The sequence below is a fragment of the Urocampus carinirostris genome, chromosome 1, assembly GCF_059441175.1.
Source record: "Urocampus carinirostris isolate Australia breed hairy pipefish chromosome 1, RoL_Ucar_1.0, whole genome shotgun sequence".
Lineage (NCBI taxonomy): Eukaryota > Metazoa > Chordata > Actinopteri > Syngnathiformes > Syngnathidae > Urocampus > Urocampus carinirostris.
In genome coordinates, this window is record NC_142349.1 from 51,313,533 (window position 1) to 51,331,935 (window position 18,403).

General features: G+C 39.7%; 1 protein-coding gene across 6 annotated transcripts in view; it reads right to left on the reverse strand.

Annotated features, from left to right (window-relative positions):
* Nucleotides 1-1,493: 1,493 nt before the first annotated feature.
* Nucleotides 1,494-18,403, reverse strand: part of LOC148375091 (thyroid hormone receptor alpha) — a 131,531-nt gene continuing 114,621 nt past the window's right edge. For 5 of the 6 annotated variants that reach the window (XM_088344545.1, XM_088344524.1, XM_088344536.1 and 2 more), the window contains 2 exons: nucleotides 17,763-18,021; nucleotides 1,494-14,798 (listed from right to left, as the gene is read on the reverse strand). In XM_088344545.1, the coding sequence (XP_088200671.1) occupies nucleotides 14,548-14,798; nucleotides 17,763-18,021 (510 nt within the window). In that variant the 3' untranslated portion in view covers nucleotides 1,494-14,547. The remainder of the gene's footprint in view (nucleotides 14,799-17,762; nucleotides 18,022-18,403) is intronic. The other variant, XR_015851401.1, reaches the window with a different exon arrangement.

Here is an 18,403-nt window from a genome sequence, read left to right on the forward strand (position 1 = left end):
TCGCACTACCCAGAGCTTTTCCGCGCACAAGAAAATCTAGCCAGTTCACAAAAATCAGGGCTCGAAATTGCATATTAAGAAGCGAATTAAGTCAAAGTTACAGTGCATGAAGGTAAAAATACCAGGGTTCCCCTGACGTTGTGTTCTAAATGCGGTATTTTGAAGTCAAGGTCGAAGTAGAACGAAGTTGAGTAAAGTCAGTAGATTTTTTCAAGAACCGGCTTCTTCGGCTCGGCTCACTAAAAGGATATCGGGTCCTAAACGGCTCTTCAGGTTGTTTTTGCTTCTTTCATCCCTATATGACCAAATATTATGTAAAATTGGGCACAAAATGACTTAAAGGAAGGGTGAATAGAACAAAAGAAAAAAAATACCAAAATGAAAAAGTAGTGAAAAGCTGAGAAAAAAAGAAAAGGAAGAGAAAAAAGGAGGAAAAATTCGGAAAAAAGCCAGAAAAAAAAGAAAGGAAAGAAACAAAGGAAAAAAGTAAATAGAGAACAAAAAGAAAAAATTAACAGCAAGGAAAAAAAAAAACGCAATGAGATTTTTTTAAAGGAATTTAAAAATATAGAAAAAAAAAACAGGGAAAAAGAAGAAAAAGTTTGTGTTGCATTCAAATAATTTCCAATTATACCAAGTCAATCTTGTTGCCAACATTGTACTTCCACTAAAAATGTGATTAAATACAGTTGTGTATCGTACTACTAATGACTTAGTTGCCACACTTGGGATTGCTATTGCTCACTGTTGTTTCAAGCGTTGCTCACAGACTTTGTGTGAAGGCTCAGACCCGTGGAAAATTAGAGGGAACAGTGATTGCTTCCTACGCGATGCATGTCCCCAAACAGCAGTTTTAAAAGATAAAAACAGACTAGAGTGGTGGGAAAAATATACATAAAGGCTCTTTGTTGGTTTAAGATCAGGTAATTGTGTAATTGTAATCCTGTGCAGTCCTTTGAGACATTTTTGTGATTAAGGGCTATATAAATGTGACTTGACTTTGACTCAGCATTGTTACCACAAAACTTAAAATATTCTTTTAAATAGAATAGAACGCCTTTTATGTCATTACACAGTGTGTCATGAAATTTAAAGGTGCCCCATATAGTGCACATAAAATTAAGAGTAACATAGAAATTCAAAAGTAACAGAATTTCAAAGTAGTGCAATTACCAATATGCTAAATAGGCAGACTGAGATAAATGACAAAAAGGTGCAGTTGAGATTCGATCTGCAACCTCAGTGGAAATGTTTAAATCCAAGCTTAAAACACACTTCTATAGCATATGAATAACCTATATGTTATGTTGACAATATCTGTATTATTTGCCCTCATGTAGGTTTTAGATCAGGGGATGGTCATAATAGTCTGTGGTTTGCAATAAGCTGTGGTCTGCACAGCCCTTTGAGACTCTTTGTGATTAAGGGCATCACAAATAAACATGACTCCTCAAAGGACATACCCAACCTTTTAAATAAACAACAACAAGGAATGCGTATTAATAGCAAATGTTTTTCTTTTAATAATGCTGAAAATATATATATCACAGAGCCACAAACACAAATAGCTTTTCAGAAGCCATTCTTTGATTGTGCCACACTGATTCGTCACAGAAAAAAAAAGACAACAAAACTGTGCCAATGATTAGCCCACAAGCAGCACTCGTGTATCAAATACACCTTCAAACACTCGCAGGGGGTCTTTAAGACCATCTACTCACTTTTTACATTCAATATCGCGCTGTGCCAAAAAAGTAGTGAGCTCTTCCGTCATCGGGAATAAAGCCTCACGTCGCGTCTCACAAATTCGGGCATAGACAGTCACAGTGAAAAGGACGAAACAGAAGCAAGAGAGGACATCTCCATCATGGCAACAACAGCAGTCGGGGACTTGGGGGGGGGGGGGGTGTCCTGCGTCTCTCATTCAAGGCACAATCGATCGGCCTCGGATCAGGAAAAAATCTCAAGGTCGTTACTTATCGCTCGTCAACTCCAAAAGATTATCTTTTGACCTTAAAGGTCTTGGCCAATAAAGGATGATTTCTTTGGCTGTAATCTGGCGGATTGCGCTCCTGCTCACGTGATGGTGCAGTCCTCTCTTGTTGACTGGAGTCAGAGAAGGAAAATCTGATGCTAAGTAGTCAAAGAATGGCTTCATTTGTCATGCTTAAGCTTGGAGACATAACAGTGGAAGTGCAGTTCGTTTTTAGAGTCACAAACATTGACACGATAGGTTATGGTTACAATCCTTAACAGATGCTTCGTGATTCACACGTCTATGTGTTTTTTGAAACACACGTCGTTTCCCAGCCTAGATTACATCTCTGGAACTAGAGCAGGAGCTAAACAGTTTCGGTCGAAATCTCTCCCAGACACTCGTTCATAAAGTGAAGTGGGAAGCTGGATGAAAGCTTTTTTTTTTTTTTCCTTTTTTTTTTTTAAATAATACAAACAGCAATATTCTTATCACAACATTGAGATATTGTAGCTACTGATACTTTATTCTATACATGATGGACCTGAGTTGAAGGTCCGATGAATGTCAAGCAATCATAATTCCCCCAAGCATGTTTCTTTTGTTTCAAAAAGCAAAAGCTCAGCTGGTAAATCACATTTGTTGTTGATGGATTGAAAAGTTAGACAGCATTTTAGCAAAAACTAACAATATTCTCCACCTACCTGAATTATTTTGGAAACTGATACAACATTGACATAAACTAATTGTACACATAAAAAACAATGCTGTAAAACTGTAAACATGAGCCTCTGAGAAGAACTTCCAGCGAGTTGGTAACTAAGAAGTGGAGCTCAGTCGTAGCTTTAAATAATTCAATTTATTTTCATCAAATATGTCATACAACGCTCAACCAAATGTGTACGTTTTTGTCTTGAGAACCGAAGCTAAGCTAACAGTACGGTCGCGCTCTGTGTTCAAGTGGAGCTTGAGGAGACCCATACCAATCGTCACAGAAGCGCATTATGTATGCTTCATGTATTATTTCATTTTGTATATCGTTTTAGGTTATTGATTTGACTGTATCGGAACATTTTTTTGAGGTGGCCCTAATACACAATTTGTTGCCTCAAAAGGAAGACTGCGTTACAGAGAAATATATGATGTTTTTCATATTTTAAGGGCTAAAATATATTTGTATAAATATATAAACACATTCGTGTGCAGATACGTATAGACGTGCACGTACGTACGTATAGACGTATACATATTTGGATGTATTTATATATGGGTTCTCCGATGCTGGCATAAACTGCATCAATATTGATCTGTCTCTGGGAAAGAAAGAAAACGGAACCTATTCGTCCATTATGACCACCATCAATGAACACAAATGACATTTGCTTGACAATAACCTCAGATTGGAGTGAAAAAAAAAAAAATACAATACTAATACATTGCTTTTTTTGTACCGCCACTCCACACATGTGCAGCCTAAAAGAAAAAAAACCCATCCTGGCTTGCTCAATCCTTAAAACCTCAATCGACCAAGCGTAAGATGTGGAACATTGGTGCACAATATGAGTGTGTCATTAATGGTACAATTTCAGTTATCTTACATTCCATGTGTGGATACAGGTATATTCCTACAGAGGATTGTCGTCTTTCTCCACCAAACAGTGCTTAAGTGATGTTGGGTGTTTAGGGGGATGTGGGAGTGGAAGGAAGGGTTTAAAAAAGGTGAGAGGGCGGCTCAGCGTTAAAATAGATCAGGACTTTGGGGACGGACAAATGTGCCTAAAACGGAGAGGATGTTGATTTACAGATGTCTTCCCTGGGTCATTAAAAGCAGGTGCATGAGACGAGGCTTCAAAGTGTACTTTTTGAGTTCACAGTTTAATATATCGTAAACATGAGCTACAACGTTACGAGTACACAAAACGACAGACGCAGAGGAAAAGTTAACGGTTGACAAAACTCGTTTGTTTCCGTCACAATAGAAGTCGCAAAGTATTAAGCTCGAACGGTCTGGTGTACCACTAAAGCCATGCTCAAACACTACTTTGATCACTTCTACGACGACTAAAGTTTGTTGCCACTATATGACAAGATGCAGTCATAGGACGTCACACAATAATGCTGGTGCCCTTAAACACTTTGAGGCGCCCTTACTACTACTTTGAATCATGTGAGGAACAACTAGGCTGTTTTGCTTATATGATGACACCAAAGCTAACACCTTAGAGACCAAAAGAAACATTTTCTCATGCCTGATTAAGTCACAAAACACCAAACTGTGGACTGACTGCTAAATTGATAAAACTACGGCATCATCAAAAACCTGAAAATACGCCAAAGTAACAATTCCTTTTTTTGTAGAAGTGATGACAAGCAGCTCGCATGAGGACTTTAACTAGCACTGCATGCAAAGTAGAGTCCATTGCTACTAAAGCTAAATGGATTTGGACCATGTGTACCCTGAAACTTAGCGTGGTTGCAGTTATGCATAGAAATAGATGTCAGTCCTGTGATGTCTTTAAAAAGAATTGTGAAAATCTGAATAGTTATTGGCAGTCCCCAGGCATGTTCGTGTTGGTCATCTGCAAACATCTGACTTGCCATAAATCCTAAACACAACACATTTTTACAACCCTAAAACGGGATTGTATTTTTTAAAGATGGTTTGAACATGGCCTTGCAGTAAGCGGCAAAGGAAAAGGTGACATTGTCGCTAAAGATGACCATTGAATGTTCAGTCTGCCTCTTTGCTATGCTGGTGCACGTGATCATGGCTGAAGGCAGTGTGTTCTGTGGTGCTGGTGATAATTGATCATAGAAAAAGGGCGTTTCCTTCCCATGGGCGAGAAAGAATGGCTGCCATCTCCAACCATGATACCAGACGTCATTGTTTTGTTGTCCTTAAACTGGAACACGCAAGTGCTCTCTGTGCTCAGGGACGCAATCCTGAGATTTGGGTGAAAAAGAAATGTAGCAGAATGTGTCATGATGATGTCGCTAATAAGAATTGAGGTGCGCTACACGACTGCTAAGGTAACTTTGGGAAATGATTAACTTTGGACAGCAATGGGCATTTGAAACAATAGAACAGGAGTCCCCAAACTAAGGCTCGCTTTTACATTTGATTGGACACTACATCGTTCACAACTCTTTTTAAATTTAGCATGAATAAACTATGGAGAAGAAAAACAATTTATGCGTGTATGCTTTGCTCCTAACATTCAAAAACTAGCTTACGCTGCCTGATAAAACTCCAATTTTCTTTCTTTGCGTAAAACAATCGTCTTCTATGCTGAAACTAGCCAAGAAATGCTGATCACCAGCGGGTACTCTATGGATGGCTGTCGGGTCCGGGAAGAAACTGATGTGGCGTCAAAGAGAAGGCGAAAGCGGGTCGTGCAGGTCCAGCCGGCTGCGGCTACGCAACAACTCTCACAAGCTAACCCAGCCGAGCGTGTGTGTCACTAATGCCGGATGCAGTACCCACTAAAACAGATGGTCTGGCGCTAAAACTTTTGGAAAACCACTACATTCCTGACATATTTTAATCATCACGAAGACCTGGCTCAACCTGTGTATCCCCGATGCTAGCATGCAGCTAGCCGGCTGCTCTCCATTCGCTTTCTTACACTGAGAGGAGGACCCCTACAGTTCTGTTGTACTATTGTATAATGAGAAAGACCATTCACTCAACTGCAATTTTGTGTTTTTATTTGTGGAGCTGTAGTTATTCTTTTTTTACAATTGTACATGTGTTATTGATTTTAAATAAATAAATGTTTGTACTTTGTGGGTTTTGACTCCCACGGGAGTCTTTCGGAACAAATTCCTGAGAAAGACAAGGAATTACTGTATCCACATTCTGAGCACTGACTGAAGCACATTCCCATCTGTTGATAGTCATTGTCATTTAGTTTTTTTTTGCAAAGCTTTGGGCAAAATCCAAGGGTTATTCATTTGTCCACTGCGTGCCAGTGATGTACAGTCAGGGGAGGCAGGTGAAGCTGTATCTCACCTATCATCATACAAATATAAAATAAGATGGTTTTATTGATTTAGTGTTGAAGTCATTTCTTATTTTACTTCCCAATTTCTGGATTTTGTTTTTCTAAATAAATGAATTTTCACATTATATTGCTATTAATACAATTGGTATGTCTATAATATATGCAAAGTGGGCCTCACAATTCTCTCACCTCATGGCAGAGGTCTGTAGGATAAAGTTTCTAATTTGGCAAACAATAGAATTCGTGTTGGCAAGAAAACAGTCAAGCATCAAGTGTTTCTTTTTTCTCATCGCATGGACTTTTTTCATAGCCTATCTATTGATAGCTTTTTTTTTTCAAATGAGTTAAGGTAAGGCAATATATTTTCTTTCTATGCCACAGTTTCTACATTGCTTTCTTGCTATGATAATAACATGATAAATAAGATGGTGTTTTATTTATTTGTAAATCTGACTGTGCCTCACCAGACACGAACCTTACTGCACGTCACTGATGCTATCCCAGTAATAAACAAACGTTAACGTCTATGGCTATCAATGGCAACAAATGCCAGCCCACTTACATTGGTAATTTGGCGTCTATAGTCGTCAACAACAATTAAAGTTACAGAGTTAGTATTGATTTTTAACAGCTATCCCTAACAATAGCAATGGATGTCAGTTCATTTACATTGGATATTTGACATCTATAACCTCCAGACCAGTTATACTGTTTCTTTGACGTTTTTGGCCATCGATAGCAAAGGATGCCACCCAGTTATACAAGATTTTAATGTTTATGGTTTACATATGCAACGGATCCCAGTTTGCTTACACTCGATCTTCAAAGTATATAGCTATAAATACAAATAGATGCTAGCGCGATGTTATTGGAAATTTGTCGTCTACAGTAGTCTACAGTAACTAAAGGTACCAAGATAGGTAAACATTTTAACATATCTATGACAATTGCAATGAATGTATGTTCCTTTATATTGGGTCTATAACCGTCAAGAGAAATGAATGCCAGACCAGTTATGCTGTATCTTTGTGGCCATCAATGACAAAGGAAGCCAACCAGTTATATAAGATTTTGAATGTGTATGGCTTACATATGCAATGGATCCCCGTTTGCTTACATTTGATCTTTAAAGTCTATAGCTATAAATGGCAATGGATGCTAGCGCAATTGTATTGGATATTTGCGGTCTATAGTTTTCAACAGCAATTAAAGGTGCCAGACCAGTTGTACTGGATCTTTGTTTGTGGCTGTCAATGGCAGAGGAAGTCAGACAGTTATATATGATTTTTAATGCAACATATCCCTGCCCACTTTCATTTTATCTTTGACCTATATAGACGTCAATGGAAAAGGATGCTGGCACACTTATTGGCTTCTATAAGCCAGCAATAGCAATTAAAGGTACCCAGTAAGTTACGGTTTTAACGTCTTTCCCTGGCAATGGCAATTAATGTGATTTTACTTATATTGGATTTTTGACACCCTATAACAATCAATAGAAATCAACGCTTGACCAGTTATACATTATCTTTGATTTTTGAGGTAGTCAATGGCAATATACATTATATGATTTTTAATATCTATATGTCTGACATAGGCAATGGATGTCAGTTCGCTTACATTGAATCTTTGACGTCTTTTGCTATCAGTAGCAATGAATGCCAATGTACTTTTATTGAATCTTTAGCATCTGTAGCCATCAATAGCAATTTATGTACCCAGTCATGATTTTTAACGTAAACTGCTGACAATGGCAATGGATGTCAGTTCACTTATATTAGATCTTTGAAATCTATAATCGTCGAGAGAAACGAATCCCTGAACACTTATACTGGATCTTTAAGGATTGTGGCTGTCCATGACAAAGAAAGCCACCCAGTTATATACATTTTTTTATTTGTATGGCTGAGATATGCAATGTAAGCAGGCTACCCTCAATATTTGACATCTTTAGCTCTGAATAACAATGGATTCTAGCACACTTTGGCGTCTAAAGCCACCAATAGCATTTTAGGTACCCAGTTAGTTGCAATTTTTAACATCTATCACTGACAGTGGCAATCGATGTTAATTCACTTCCATCTGATCTATGATATCCGTAACCTTTAATAGAAATCAATGATAGACCAGTTGTATCTTTGACGTTTGTGGCCATCAATGGCAAAGGAAACAATCCAGTGTTATACAATTTTTAATGTGTATGGCCGACATATGCAACGGATTCCGATCCACTTATATTGCATGTTTGAAAGCTATCAATATTAATGCATGTTGGTGCACTTATTGGAGTCTAGAGCCCTTAATAGCAAACAAAGATACCCAGTTAGTTACGTTTTTTAAAGTCTATATCTGACAATGGAAATTGATGCCAGTTCTCTTACATTGGATCTTTGAAGTCTTTAATCGTCAAGAGAAATTAATGCCAGACCAATTATACTTGATCTTTGACGTTTATGGCAGTCAATGGCAAAGGAAACCATCCAGTATTACATGTTTTTTTAGCGTATACGGCTGACATGTGCAACGGACCCCAGCCATCTTAAATTGGATTTTTGACGTCTATAGCTAACAATACCAATGGCTTCTAGCACATTTGTATTGGATCTCTGTTGTCGATGGCATTGGGAACCAGCCCAGTTTGATCATTTTTGACATCTGTCGCTGTCAACAGCAACGAAAGTGTTGATGTTTGGGTATGTATAGATTTGTCAAAATAAACATATGTCGACGTGTTGCCACCGCTGCATAGTCACACTTTTCCAGATACAAAAACTTGTGCCTCTTGAATCAAAGTTATGCGGCCCCCATTGGGAAGAAAAAAAGGTTTGAGGACCCCTGTAATAGTGTCAGTGGATATTTATACAAAATCGGGTCAGTGAACGCAGCAAAACAAAAAGCCAATTGGTGCGAGATTTCCCTTCACAGTAAAGGTTAAGTCCCAGCAGGCCTTGGAGACAGCAGCTGGGGAACGGCAACGCTTGATCATCCGCTGGCCGTGGAGACATGTGCCCCACAAGGTGTTTATGTATGTGAGAGAGTGCTCTCATTGAGTTGGTACTCACATTTTTTTTTTAGCTAAATACGGTCCAATGTAGCAAGAAAGCGAGGTGGTATTTATAGGCAAGGCCCCTGCGAGGGGTCTTCCTTATGTTCTAAAGGTTTTTTTTGTCATCTGATCAGATAATACATATGGCTATCTGAAAAGTGCTTACCATTTGCAGGTCGTTTTGCGCGTTCAAGGAAACGTGGCTACCACCTTATGGAAAATTTTAGTTTTTGTGAAAAGAGCCACTTATTTGCTTGGCGAATGTAAATGTGAGAAAATAGGCAGCATAAATTTATTTCATATATTATCAAGATTAGTGTTGCAAAGGGATGCAATATTTTGTCATGGAAATTTCCCTTGGGATTATTCATGAATTTTGAAGATATGCAAAAAGGGAGTTTATTGCATTAGATTTAATCTCATCATTTCAACATGTAATTTTGGAATAAATAGTTGACTTTCGCACATCCTTGTTTGAAAGTTTTTTTTTTCTCTATGCAAACGTAGTCAAGAATGTTTGGGTAAAAATAAAGGGATTCAAAGCAGAGGTAAGATCTTAAATCCAAGCTCGAGCGTGACCCAAATCTCAGCTGTGGTCAGGTTTAAATTGCAGGGCTTCTCGATTGCTGACCTTTTTCAATACATATATGTCGATTCAAAGAACTCTTTCCTGTTTCTGTCTATTATCCATCCGTCATTGTTCTTCCTTGCCTCTCTGCCTCCCTCTCTATTAAAGTGCCACGCTAGATTCTTAAAGATATACTAATGCTCTGGTTTACGGCCCCAATTTTCACCCTGTCAAAATGACAGACTGCCTTAAAATTTCCCCGTACATCACTTGAAAAAAAAAAAAATCTGCCAATGATGACGGAAAATTATTAGTGCAAGCTCTGCAGACAAATAAATATAAAAGATGTAAATGTTTATACAGTCTTGTTTAAAATAGTTATTATTATTTCAAAAGACAGGATAATAAATCACCTTTACCCCTCCCAAGTCCTCACATATAAAATATGAAATTTTGGGTTTGTTCGGGCTTGGTCCTGCAAATCAAGTCAATTGTTTGGGCTCAAAGAGCTGTGGGCTTTGTGCGGATATTTTAGGCAGGATCTTACCTCTGTTTCAAAGTGCTCAAAGGAAGGGGTGTTATCACAGCCATTGCTTCCAACTATAGTGCATCAAAATGCATAATTCATTTCAACATTACTGATTTCCAAATTAACATTTTAAGATGTTAGAGAGCCGAAGAAGCTTTTTTTTTTTTGAGGGAGACTTGAATGGCTTAGCGTCCTTTCCTGCAGCCACAATCAATGAGAAGCTCTAGAGAAAGAAGTCCGTGCAGTGACTTTGCACAAGTCGGATGACATCAAGAGCCATTTTTTCCTTCCTCTTTGTTTGGATGAATCCAGAGGCAAATACTTCAGTCCTGCTGCTTATTCAAACCCGCCAAGTTTGTTTGTTTGATCAAGTCAGACCCAAAATAGCTCTGGCTGGAGTCCCATTTCTCCGCTGTTGTTAGCCCGCCAGTCATACAGACGCTTTTGATCTGTGACATGTGTTGTCAGAGAGGCCTTATTCAAACGTGCCATCGAGATGTCTTGGGTATGCTTCACACCAGATTTCTACACTCAATTGCATAAACAGTTGTCTAAAACAGCAGACAAAAAAACTACACAAAATTGCAATACATTTGCATACAGAGCTGCTATAAGTGAGGCTGCATGACAAATAAATCTATGTTGACAACACGTCTGAACAGGGCCTCTTCTTAGCTAACAAGTCACAGTCCCTGTTAGGCTCACAAACAAACTTGGGCCACGTCGGCAGTGCACTCTTGACCGGTTTGGTGTCTCCATGTGGCGGACGAGAATGGCAAACTGCGCCGAAGTAGGAGGCGAGGTAGAATCGGGTCCATTACAGCGAGGTAAGTGACATGTTTAACGCCCAGCACCGAAAAACTAAACCAATCATATCCGCGTCAGTAGAGAGCTGGTGTCTGGGTCGAGATTCGTGGCCCATTGAGAGAACCACAGGCATGGTGGTGCTGCGGCACACTGATCGTTAACAGAAATGGGAAACAAAAATGTGAGGCATGTGCAGGATGAAGCTTAGAAAGAAGGTATACGCTGAAAATATATTAAATAAATTCTCTATAGCATCTGTAGGTTATAGTATATTTCTGCACTTAGTGTTCCTAAGCAATCAATCTTTTTGGTTTTACATTAGCAATAAAACGAGTTGTGAGCTTTGATGATGTGAGGAGTAGCAAATACAAATTAAATGAAAAATATCTGACTGCTAATAAAACCATAGAGGCCATGTCACTGTAAGTCCAGAAACGGTGTGACTGCTTAAGATGGGCATTCTGATGGTTGTTTTTCTGAAGATTACTTTTAGTACACACTCATCAGATTGCCATCCGAGGGAGAAATTTGCAACCCAGCCTCAAGCCTCTTTCTCAGCAGTTTTTTGTTTTGGGATGTCTCTCGGCATCGCGTATGTGTTTTTAAATGTGTTTTTCAATCCACCTGACCACAAAATTTACTCTACTTTGGTTCTTGGTTTGCCACTCCTGAAGAAAATCTGTGGCTCTTTACCGTTAGTACTTTTAAACTGTCAGATGCAGGGTTGGGTGGGTGTAGGAGGGGGATAGGTGGTGTTGGCATTGCCCTAACCCTGCAACTATACTTATGTTTATAATATCACAGCTGGGTTTGATATAATTAGAGGCGGATGATTGAGAAAGATTGACATTACTGAGACACTGCAAAATAAAATTTGGAATTGTAACGCAGAGGGACGGAAAAGGTTAAACCCCCATCAAAGCTGCAATTTAACTACCGCCCTTTGGTACATTTTTCACACACAAATGATTCTGCTTTGCTTGGTTGCAAAGGGCTTCAAAAAAGAATCTAAAACGTTCAACGCCGCTCAGTGTTGGACTAAATTGCCTTAGAAGCTTGCAGAAAATTCCTCATATTGGGCTGTTTGACTTCTGAAGCAAATCTTATTTAAAAGCATCATGTGTATAAGTTTGCGCCTCGAGTGGTAAAAACATAATTAAAAACAGTATTGATTTAAATTTCAGGCAAAAATACATAAACTATTATCGTGCATTTTAAAAAAATATTTGTAGGTCAAGAAATAAGCATTTGTTTTACACAACATAAGACTCACTTAAGAGATGCTGACATATTTGTCCGCCATCCTGCTTCTACAGTTACCCGAAAACCACAAAAAGGCGGAGCAAAAAAATGAGTAGCGAAATGGTGTGTTGCCAAGTGACTTTTTCCAATTGGCTCACTGACCAAGGCCAGATCCATCTTTACAGATAAAAAAAAAAAAAAAAATCCCTGCTCAAAAACAAAACAAAATAATAATCAAATTAAAATAAAGACATTATTGGAAAACATCTAACATTTATATGTAAAATAAGGATGCTTGCTACAAGGGTTAGTGTTTTTGGTCTTAAATAAAGTTATCTCCTCAGCCGCCACTGATTATATGAATCTCATCTCATCTCATCAGCCGTACCGCTTATCCTCATTAGGGTCGCGGGGGGGCTGGAGCCCATCCCAGCCATCTCCCGGCAGTGGGCAGGGGACACCCTGAACTGGTTGCCAGCCAATCGCAGGGCACACAGGGACAGACAATTCATTCGCTCATTCACACCTAGGGACAATTTGGACCGGCCAATTCACCTGAAATGCATGGTTTTGGAATCCTCAACTGAAAATCATTTTGTCTGTGCTTATAGCCCATCATTATAGCAAATAATAAAAAACATACAGCACTGGAATGCTGCATTTTAGGTGTCAAACATGAATTGTATCCTATACATTTAGACCAGTGGCCGGCAACCTTTTCTACAACCACGGACCAGTTTTATGTCTAACTATATTTTTTGGCCTGGGCCAATAATATTAGTAGCAATGACGATAATAATAAAAAAAACTTGAATGCAATGTTCCGGAGATCACTGTTTTGTTAGGTTTGTTTGGGCTAAACTTTTTATCATAATGCTCTATTACAATGTGGCTCTGTGAGTAAAATAGTGTGAGGATGAGATAAAATCAAATGCCTTTTCCTTCCACAATCCTAATGGCCAAGAGATTAGGAGTTGGCGTTCTCAACCCTGAGATCCGCGTTCGATTCTCGTTGTATCCAATGCTGAACAAATGAGGTCAGCAGTATTTGTTGACAGATCAATCATTGCTGAATTACACAGTAAACCGTCACTACTTTGCGCTTCAGTTACTGCTGGTTTATTGCTTTGTGAATTTTTAATTGAATTGTCTGTATCGTCATTGATATCAACATATTGTGCTTTGTGTTCTGAGGAGACAGCAAATGCAATCACAGGGGCAGGTTAGGGAGGGTTTTTTGTGTTGATTGGACATGACTGCCTGTGGGCTTGACTGGGATAGGCTGGTGTCTACTGTTAGTCAAACAGCGGGGCAGACACACAAGTCAATGGGTCCATCCAAAACAGTTGGTGGCAAATAGCTTTTAGCGGCCCATTAAATTGAAAAGAAAAAATATCTATTAACCCAGACTCTGAGCAAAGTCAGAAAAGCACAGAAATGCTAGTAAGTACTGGTTTCTTAGTGGATTGTTATCAGGTCAGGGAAAGGATGAGGGGGCCCTGGTCCCTATTAACCGCGAAAACTGAGGGATTGCTTTACTACCGTAAACAGTCGGTTTAACGCACACCCAAAGTTTGAGGGTTTTTTGAGAGAAAAAATGCGTGCTTACATGAATATTTTTTTTTCTCTGCTGTGCAGCACGGTACCAAATGAGTCACGACGGGGTACTGGTCCGTGGGCCCAGGAGTTGCCGACCACTGCATTAGACTCAACTATATTTCTTAGTAGAGGATACGCAAAAAATGACTACATCTGTGTGTGTTTGCCCAGTAAACCACCAATAAATAAGACACTACGTTTTACAAGCTATGAGGTAAAATTGTAGGCGGTTATGTTATGTTTTAGATGGAGTGTGACCGTGTATGTCTATTTAGAAAGAGATAGAGACAGAGAGAGAGAGAGAGATAGAGAGCTCACTATGTGAGGGAGGTAGGTTGGCAAACACTGTCATAGCAGCGGCTAAATGGGCGTCAAGGTGAAGTGTGGCTGCTGATAAGGAAGAGGTTTGTGGAGTGGGTTTGTCTGAAGCGAATATGATCTGCAATCAAAAATTAACGACCCCCCAGGATAAAAACAACTTGTAAGGTGAAAGGTTTCTGCGTGAGACCATAGGCTTGTTGGATTTTTGTTTGTCTGCATATAGTTCTACTTGAGTGTGTCGTTTAAATAACTGTACCTTTTAAAGTGACACGTAAAAGAAGCCACTTTTCTTTTCCTTGTGATGTTGAATGCTGGTGGAAGGTGGTGGGTGTCCGAACCCAAATGTTCCCATTAAAGAAGGGGAAGGGGGGTAAAGGATCTATCTCCTTCATTCCAAACGCACCCCTTTAAAGTTTTTACAAGGTGTTTCTTTTAAAGGGTGCGACTGTTTGACAGTCACACATCCTGGTCCTCGAAGACCTCCAAGAATAGCGGCGGGAAGAGTTCGTTGGGACACTCCACCTTCATGTGGAGGAAACGGCTTGCGTGGCATGCTCCGATCATGCGCAGGTCGGTTACCTTCATTAACAGTTTGGGCCAAAAGTGAGGAATGTTGTGCTTGCGGTAGTTGATGTAGTGTTCAAACGCCAGCAGGTAAGCCTCTTGGCACTGTTCGATCTTCTCCACACTTGTCAACCCTGAGCGATCTGGCGTGACAAAAACCAAGCGTTACGAGTCATTAGCTAAATGTAACACACTTCTGACCAGTGTTGGGCACGTTACCTTAAAAAAGGAATTAGTTATAGTTACTCACTACCTTTCCCAAAATGTAACAGTTAGTAACTGAATTACTCTGTAGTAAAAGTGACTTGTTATCAGGGAAAGTAACTTCCTCTGTGACTTTAAAAGGAATTGTTGTCAAAGAATTTGAAATTTTCTAAGCTAATCCAAAACACTGTGTGGTCTTTCACCGGAGTTTTTTTGTAGAGATAGTTTCCAACTCTTATTAGAGAACCGTGGTTTTTTTTTGCTCTGCTTACTAAAAAGACACTGCTCTTTTTGGTCCCAAACGACTATTCCGGTTGTTTTTGTGGATTTGATCCCGATTATTATGTAACATTGTGCACAGGATGACTTAAAAAGGGGGGAAAATAAAGAAAAAAGACAAATTCACATCCAAAAGACAACTCATAGAAACGTTTTTATTCGCAAACGACACGAGTTAGGGTCGTGACTCAGCCCTCATTCGCCTTTTCCTTAGTAAATACATTCGGAAATGCTATCAAACTATGTGGTAGTCTCCAATTAGAATGGTAACATGATCTGAAAAGATGTGACATGAACAACTCGGAGGAGAGCGGAAAACCGCTCTGCTGAAAACGGCTTCAGGTTGCGAGGGCACGCCGCTATTGGCATTCTGCAGCTAAAATAACGCAACGCTTTCAACCCTCAGTACCAGTAACGGCGTGTATGGTTAGCTGGATTAACCTGTTACAGGAAAAAAATAATGGTGTTAAGTAATGGCGTTATTTATAACGGCAATATTCCCAACATTGCTGCTGACACACTGTTAGGTATAGGGTTCATAACCCTTTTTGACTGTCAAATTTAAGCACGATTTAAGGATTTTCTAAGGCAATTTTCCAATTTCTCCAGTATCATTGACCTCTTACGACCTGAGCTTATTGTTTTCATGTGCATTTACATTCACTCACGTTGATGCAAGGTCTTAGGAGAAATCTGTTAGGGCCCGGTCACACAGCCTTTCACGGGCGTATCGAGCCTGAATCACGGCCAGAAATTTCTGCCCGTGAAGCAGACGCTGTTGGACGCTTTGAGATCGCGATACAGACGAGATACAGCAGTGCTTTACACGGCGAAAAAGTTTTGCGCTGCTTAAAACTTTAGACCACGGGTAACCGCGGGCGGCACACGTGGTACACACGAGGTAATGACGCGGTACAGACGCGGAACGACGTGCTACGGCCGCGGCCAGGGCGTGGTTACACGCGAGTAGGACACGAAATTTTCGCGGGTAATCGCGGGCGGAGCACGGTCATAGCACGTTTGTTCTGCGCCTGTATCGTGGTGTTATCACGTGAATTAGCGTGTGTAACGCGTGTGACGGTCAAACGCCTTTCTTTGCGTATATACAGCGCGATTTGCCGAGCACACGTCAGTTGTGCTCGAGACGTCAAGGGGTGAACATGGATCCCCGTCACCGTAGTGACCTCATCTTAATCCATTTTTATTTCTTGACATTTCTTTTCATTTCATAACAAGATAATAAGATCAAAATGAAAAACTATTACAATAATAACATATTGGCTTCTTCTTCGGTGCCATAGCTTGAAATCTTTATCTTCACGGGACTGTGTCTTGAGCGGTTATGATTTCTACAGCCCGGCTCGGCAGCTTTTATACCCGTGGTCCACGCGTGGTAATGACGTGGAACTGACGCGATGAGGAAGCGGAACAGTCGCCTGCGTCTGTTTTGCGGGCATACCACGGATGAACTGCGGGTTGGCCAATTTTGCGCATTTTCTACCGCGGGCAACCTCGGGCAAAAAAAAAAAAAGCAAAATTTTACCCGCGATACGGACGCAAAAGGCTGTGTGACCGGGCCCTTATGAATTATTTTTGCATTTTGGAGATCCTCAAATATATGCAATTTTTCATCTTAGCGTGCGTGAGTAAAATGCTCATTTGTTTATTTTTCAGACAAATCTCTCCCTACAAAGCTTTTGGGTAAAGATTATATATACTGTAGATAAATTTTTCAGTTGCAGTAAGTTATTTTCGTTACAAAAATCTACCTTGATTTTTGCAGTGTTATCATAATAAATGTGTACATAGTCGTAGGCCCGAACCCGACACGAATTCCAATCATACATTCAGGTTTATTCTACTTTAATGTAATTTTGTTAAATTGGTGTGAGCCTGCAGTTTAATCAGGCTGCTTACGTGTGCATGTATTGGTAAGTGCATTTGCACGCTAGTGACGCGTTCAGGAACATTTAGTAAATTTGAATGTCTTCTTTTTGTACTTTGCAGTTAAATGTTTTTCAAAATAAAATAAGATAATGTAGTGAGATAAATACAAAAAAATCCTGTGATGCAGTTCAATCTAGATGAATTTACAGAGCCATCAACATTATAAAAGACTCTTCTCACCTTTTCTACCACCTCTAAGACCGGTTTGCTTCTGGTAAGTGCTACTTAAGATGAGGACAAACAGGCCCAGAGACAATTTCTTCCCAAGGGCCATCACTACCCTAATTAAGCACACAAAACTGTGAAAAAAAAAATCATATTTTTCCCATTTCTAGGCAAGATAAGTATACATATCTTATTTGGACACTACTTTTCTTTGCACTATTCTTACAACTTAGGCCATTCTCCAACCCCTACACCTTGTAAATAGTTTTTCCTATTTATTACTTTATATTTATTCCGCCTCTATGTATTTAATCTTGTTGAAAACCATTCACTACATTGTAATTGATAACAACACTTCAGTTCAAATTTAATTTGCAAGTCGAGTTTGCCTTTTCCTTGGAAAAAGAAAAGTAACAAAACATGAGTCATCATCAGTCATGCAAAATCTTTCATTTACACCATTGTGTTTGTGTTACTTGAAACAAAAAAAAACAAAAAACAAGTATCCTCACCTGAGCTCATAAGAAGTACGGCCTGCATCAGCGCCACCTCCGAATCGTCCAAGTTAAACTGGGCGAGGCTCTTTCCCAAATCAAAGATGGCGTCCGACACCACACCCAAGCCACCGTTCTTCAACTGCTCCCGTTTGACGGCCATTTCGCCGTTTAGCGTCAATGTTTCGCTTTCCGGATCGTAGCGAACGGCTGCTCGCAGCGACATGATCTCCATGCAGCAACCTTTCAGCAGGATGATCTGGTCTTCGCATGGAAGCTGACAAGTAAACAGAGTGGACGTCATCAGAAATTAAACTGCACTTAAAACATGTATACTGTATTTTCACAACCATAAGGCGCACATAATAGTCTCAGATTTTCTTCAAATTGTGTGGCGTGGCCCATTACAGCTGAGGTATGATTGTTTGAGGAAGTACTCATGGATGTTAACGTAGCCAATCTAGGAATTTGAAAGTAATTGTGCTACCAGAGAGTGAACAGTCAATTCAATCCAAAACCTCACTTTACCTCTATTGAATTCTTTGGGTTTTTGTCCGACATGGTGTGTTGATTTCTACGCTATGTGGAAGAACATGGATCCAAGCAGCCGCCACACTTAAAGACGAAGAAATCAAGCATAATTCGCGGTTTCCTAGTAT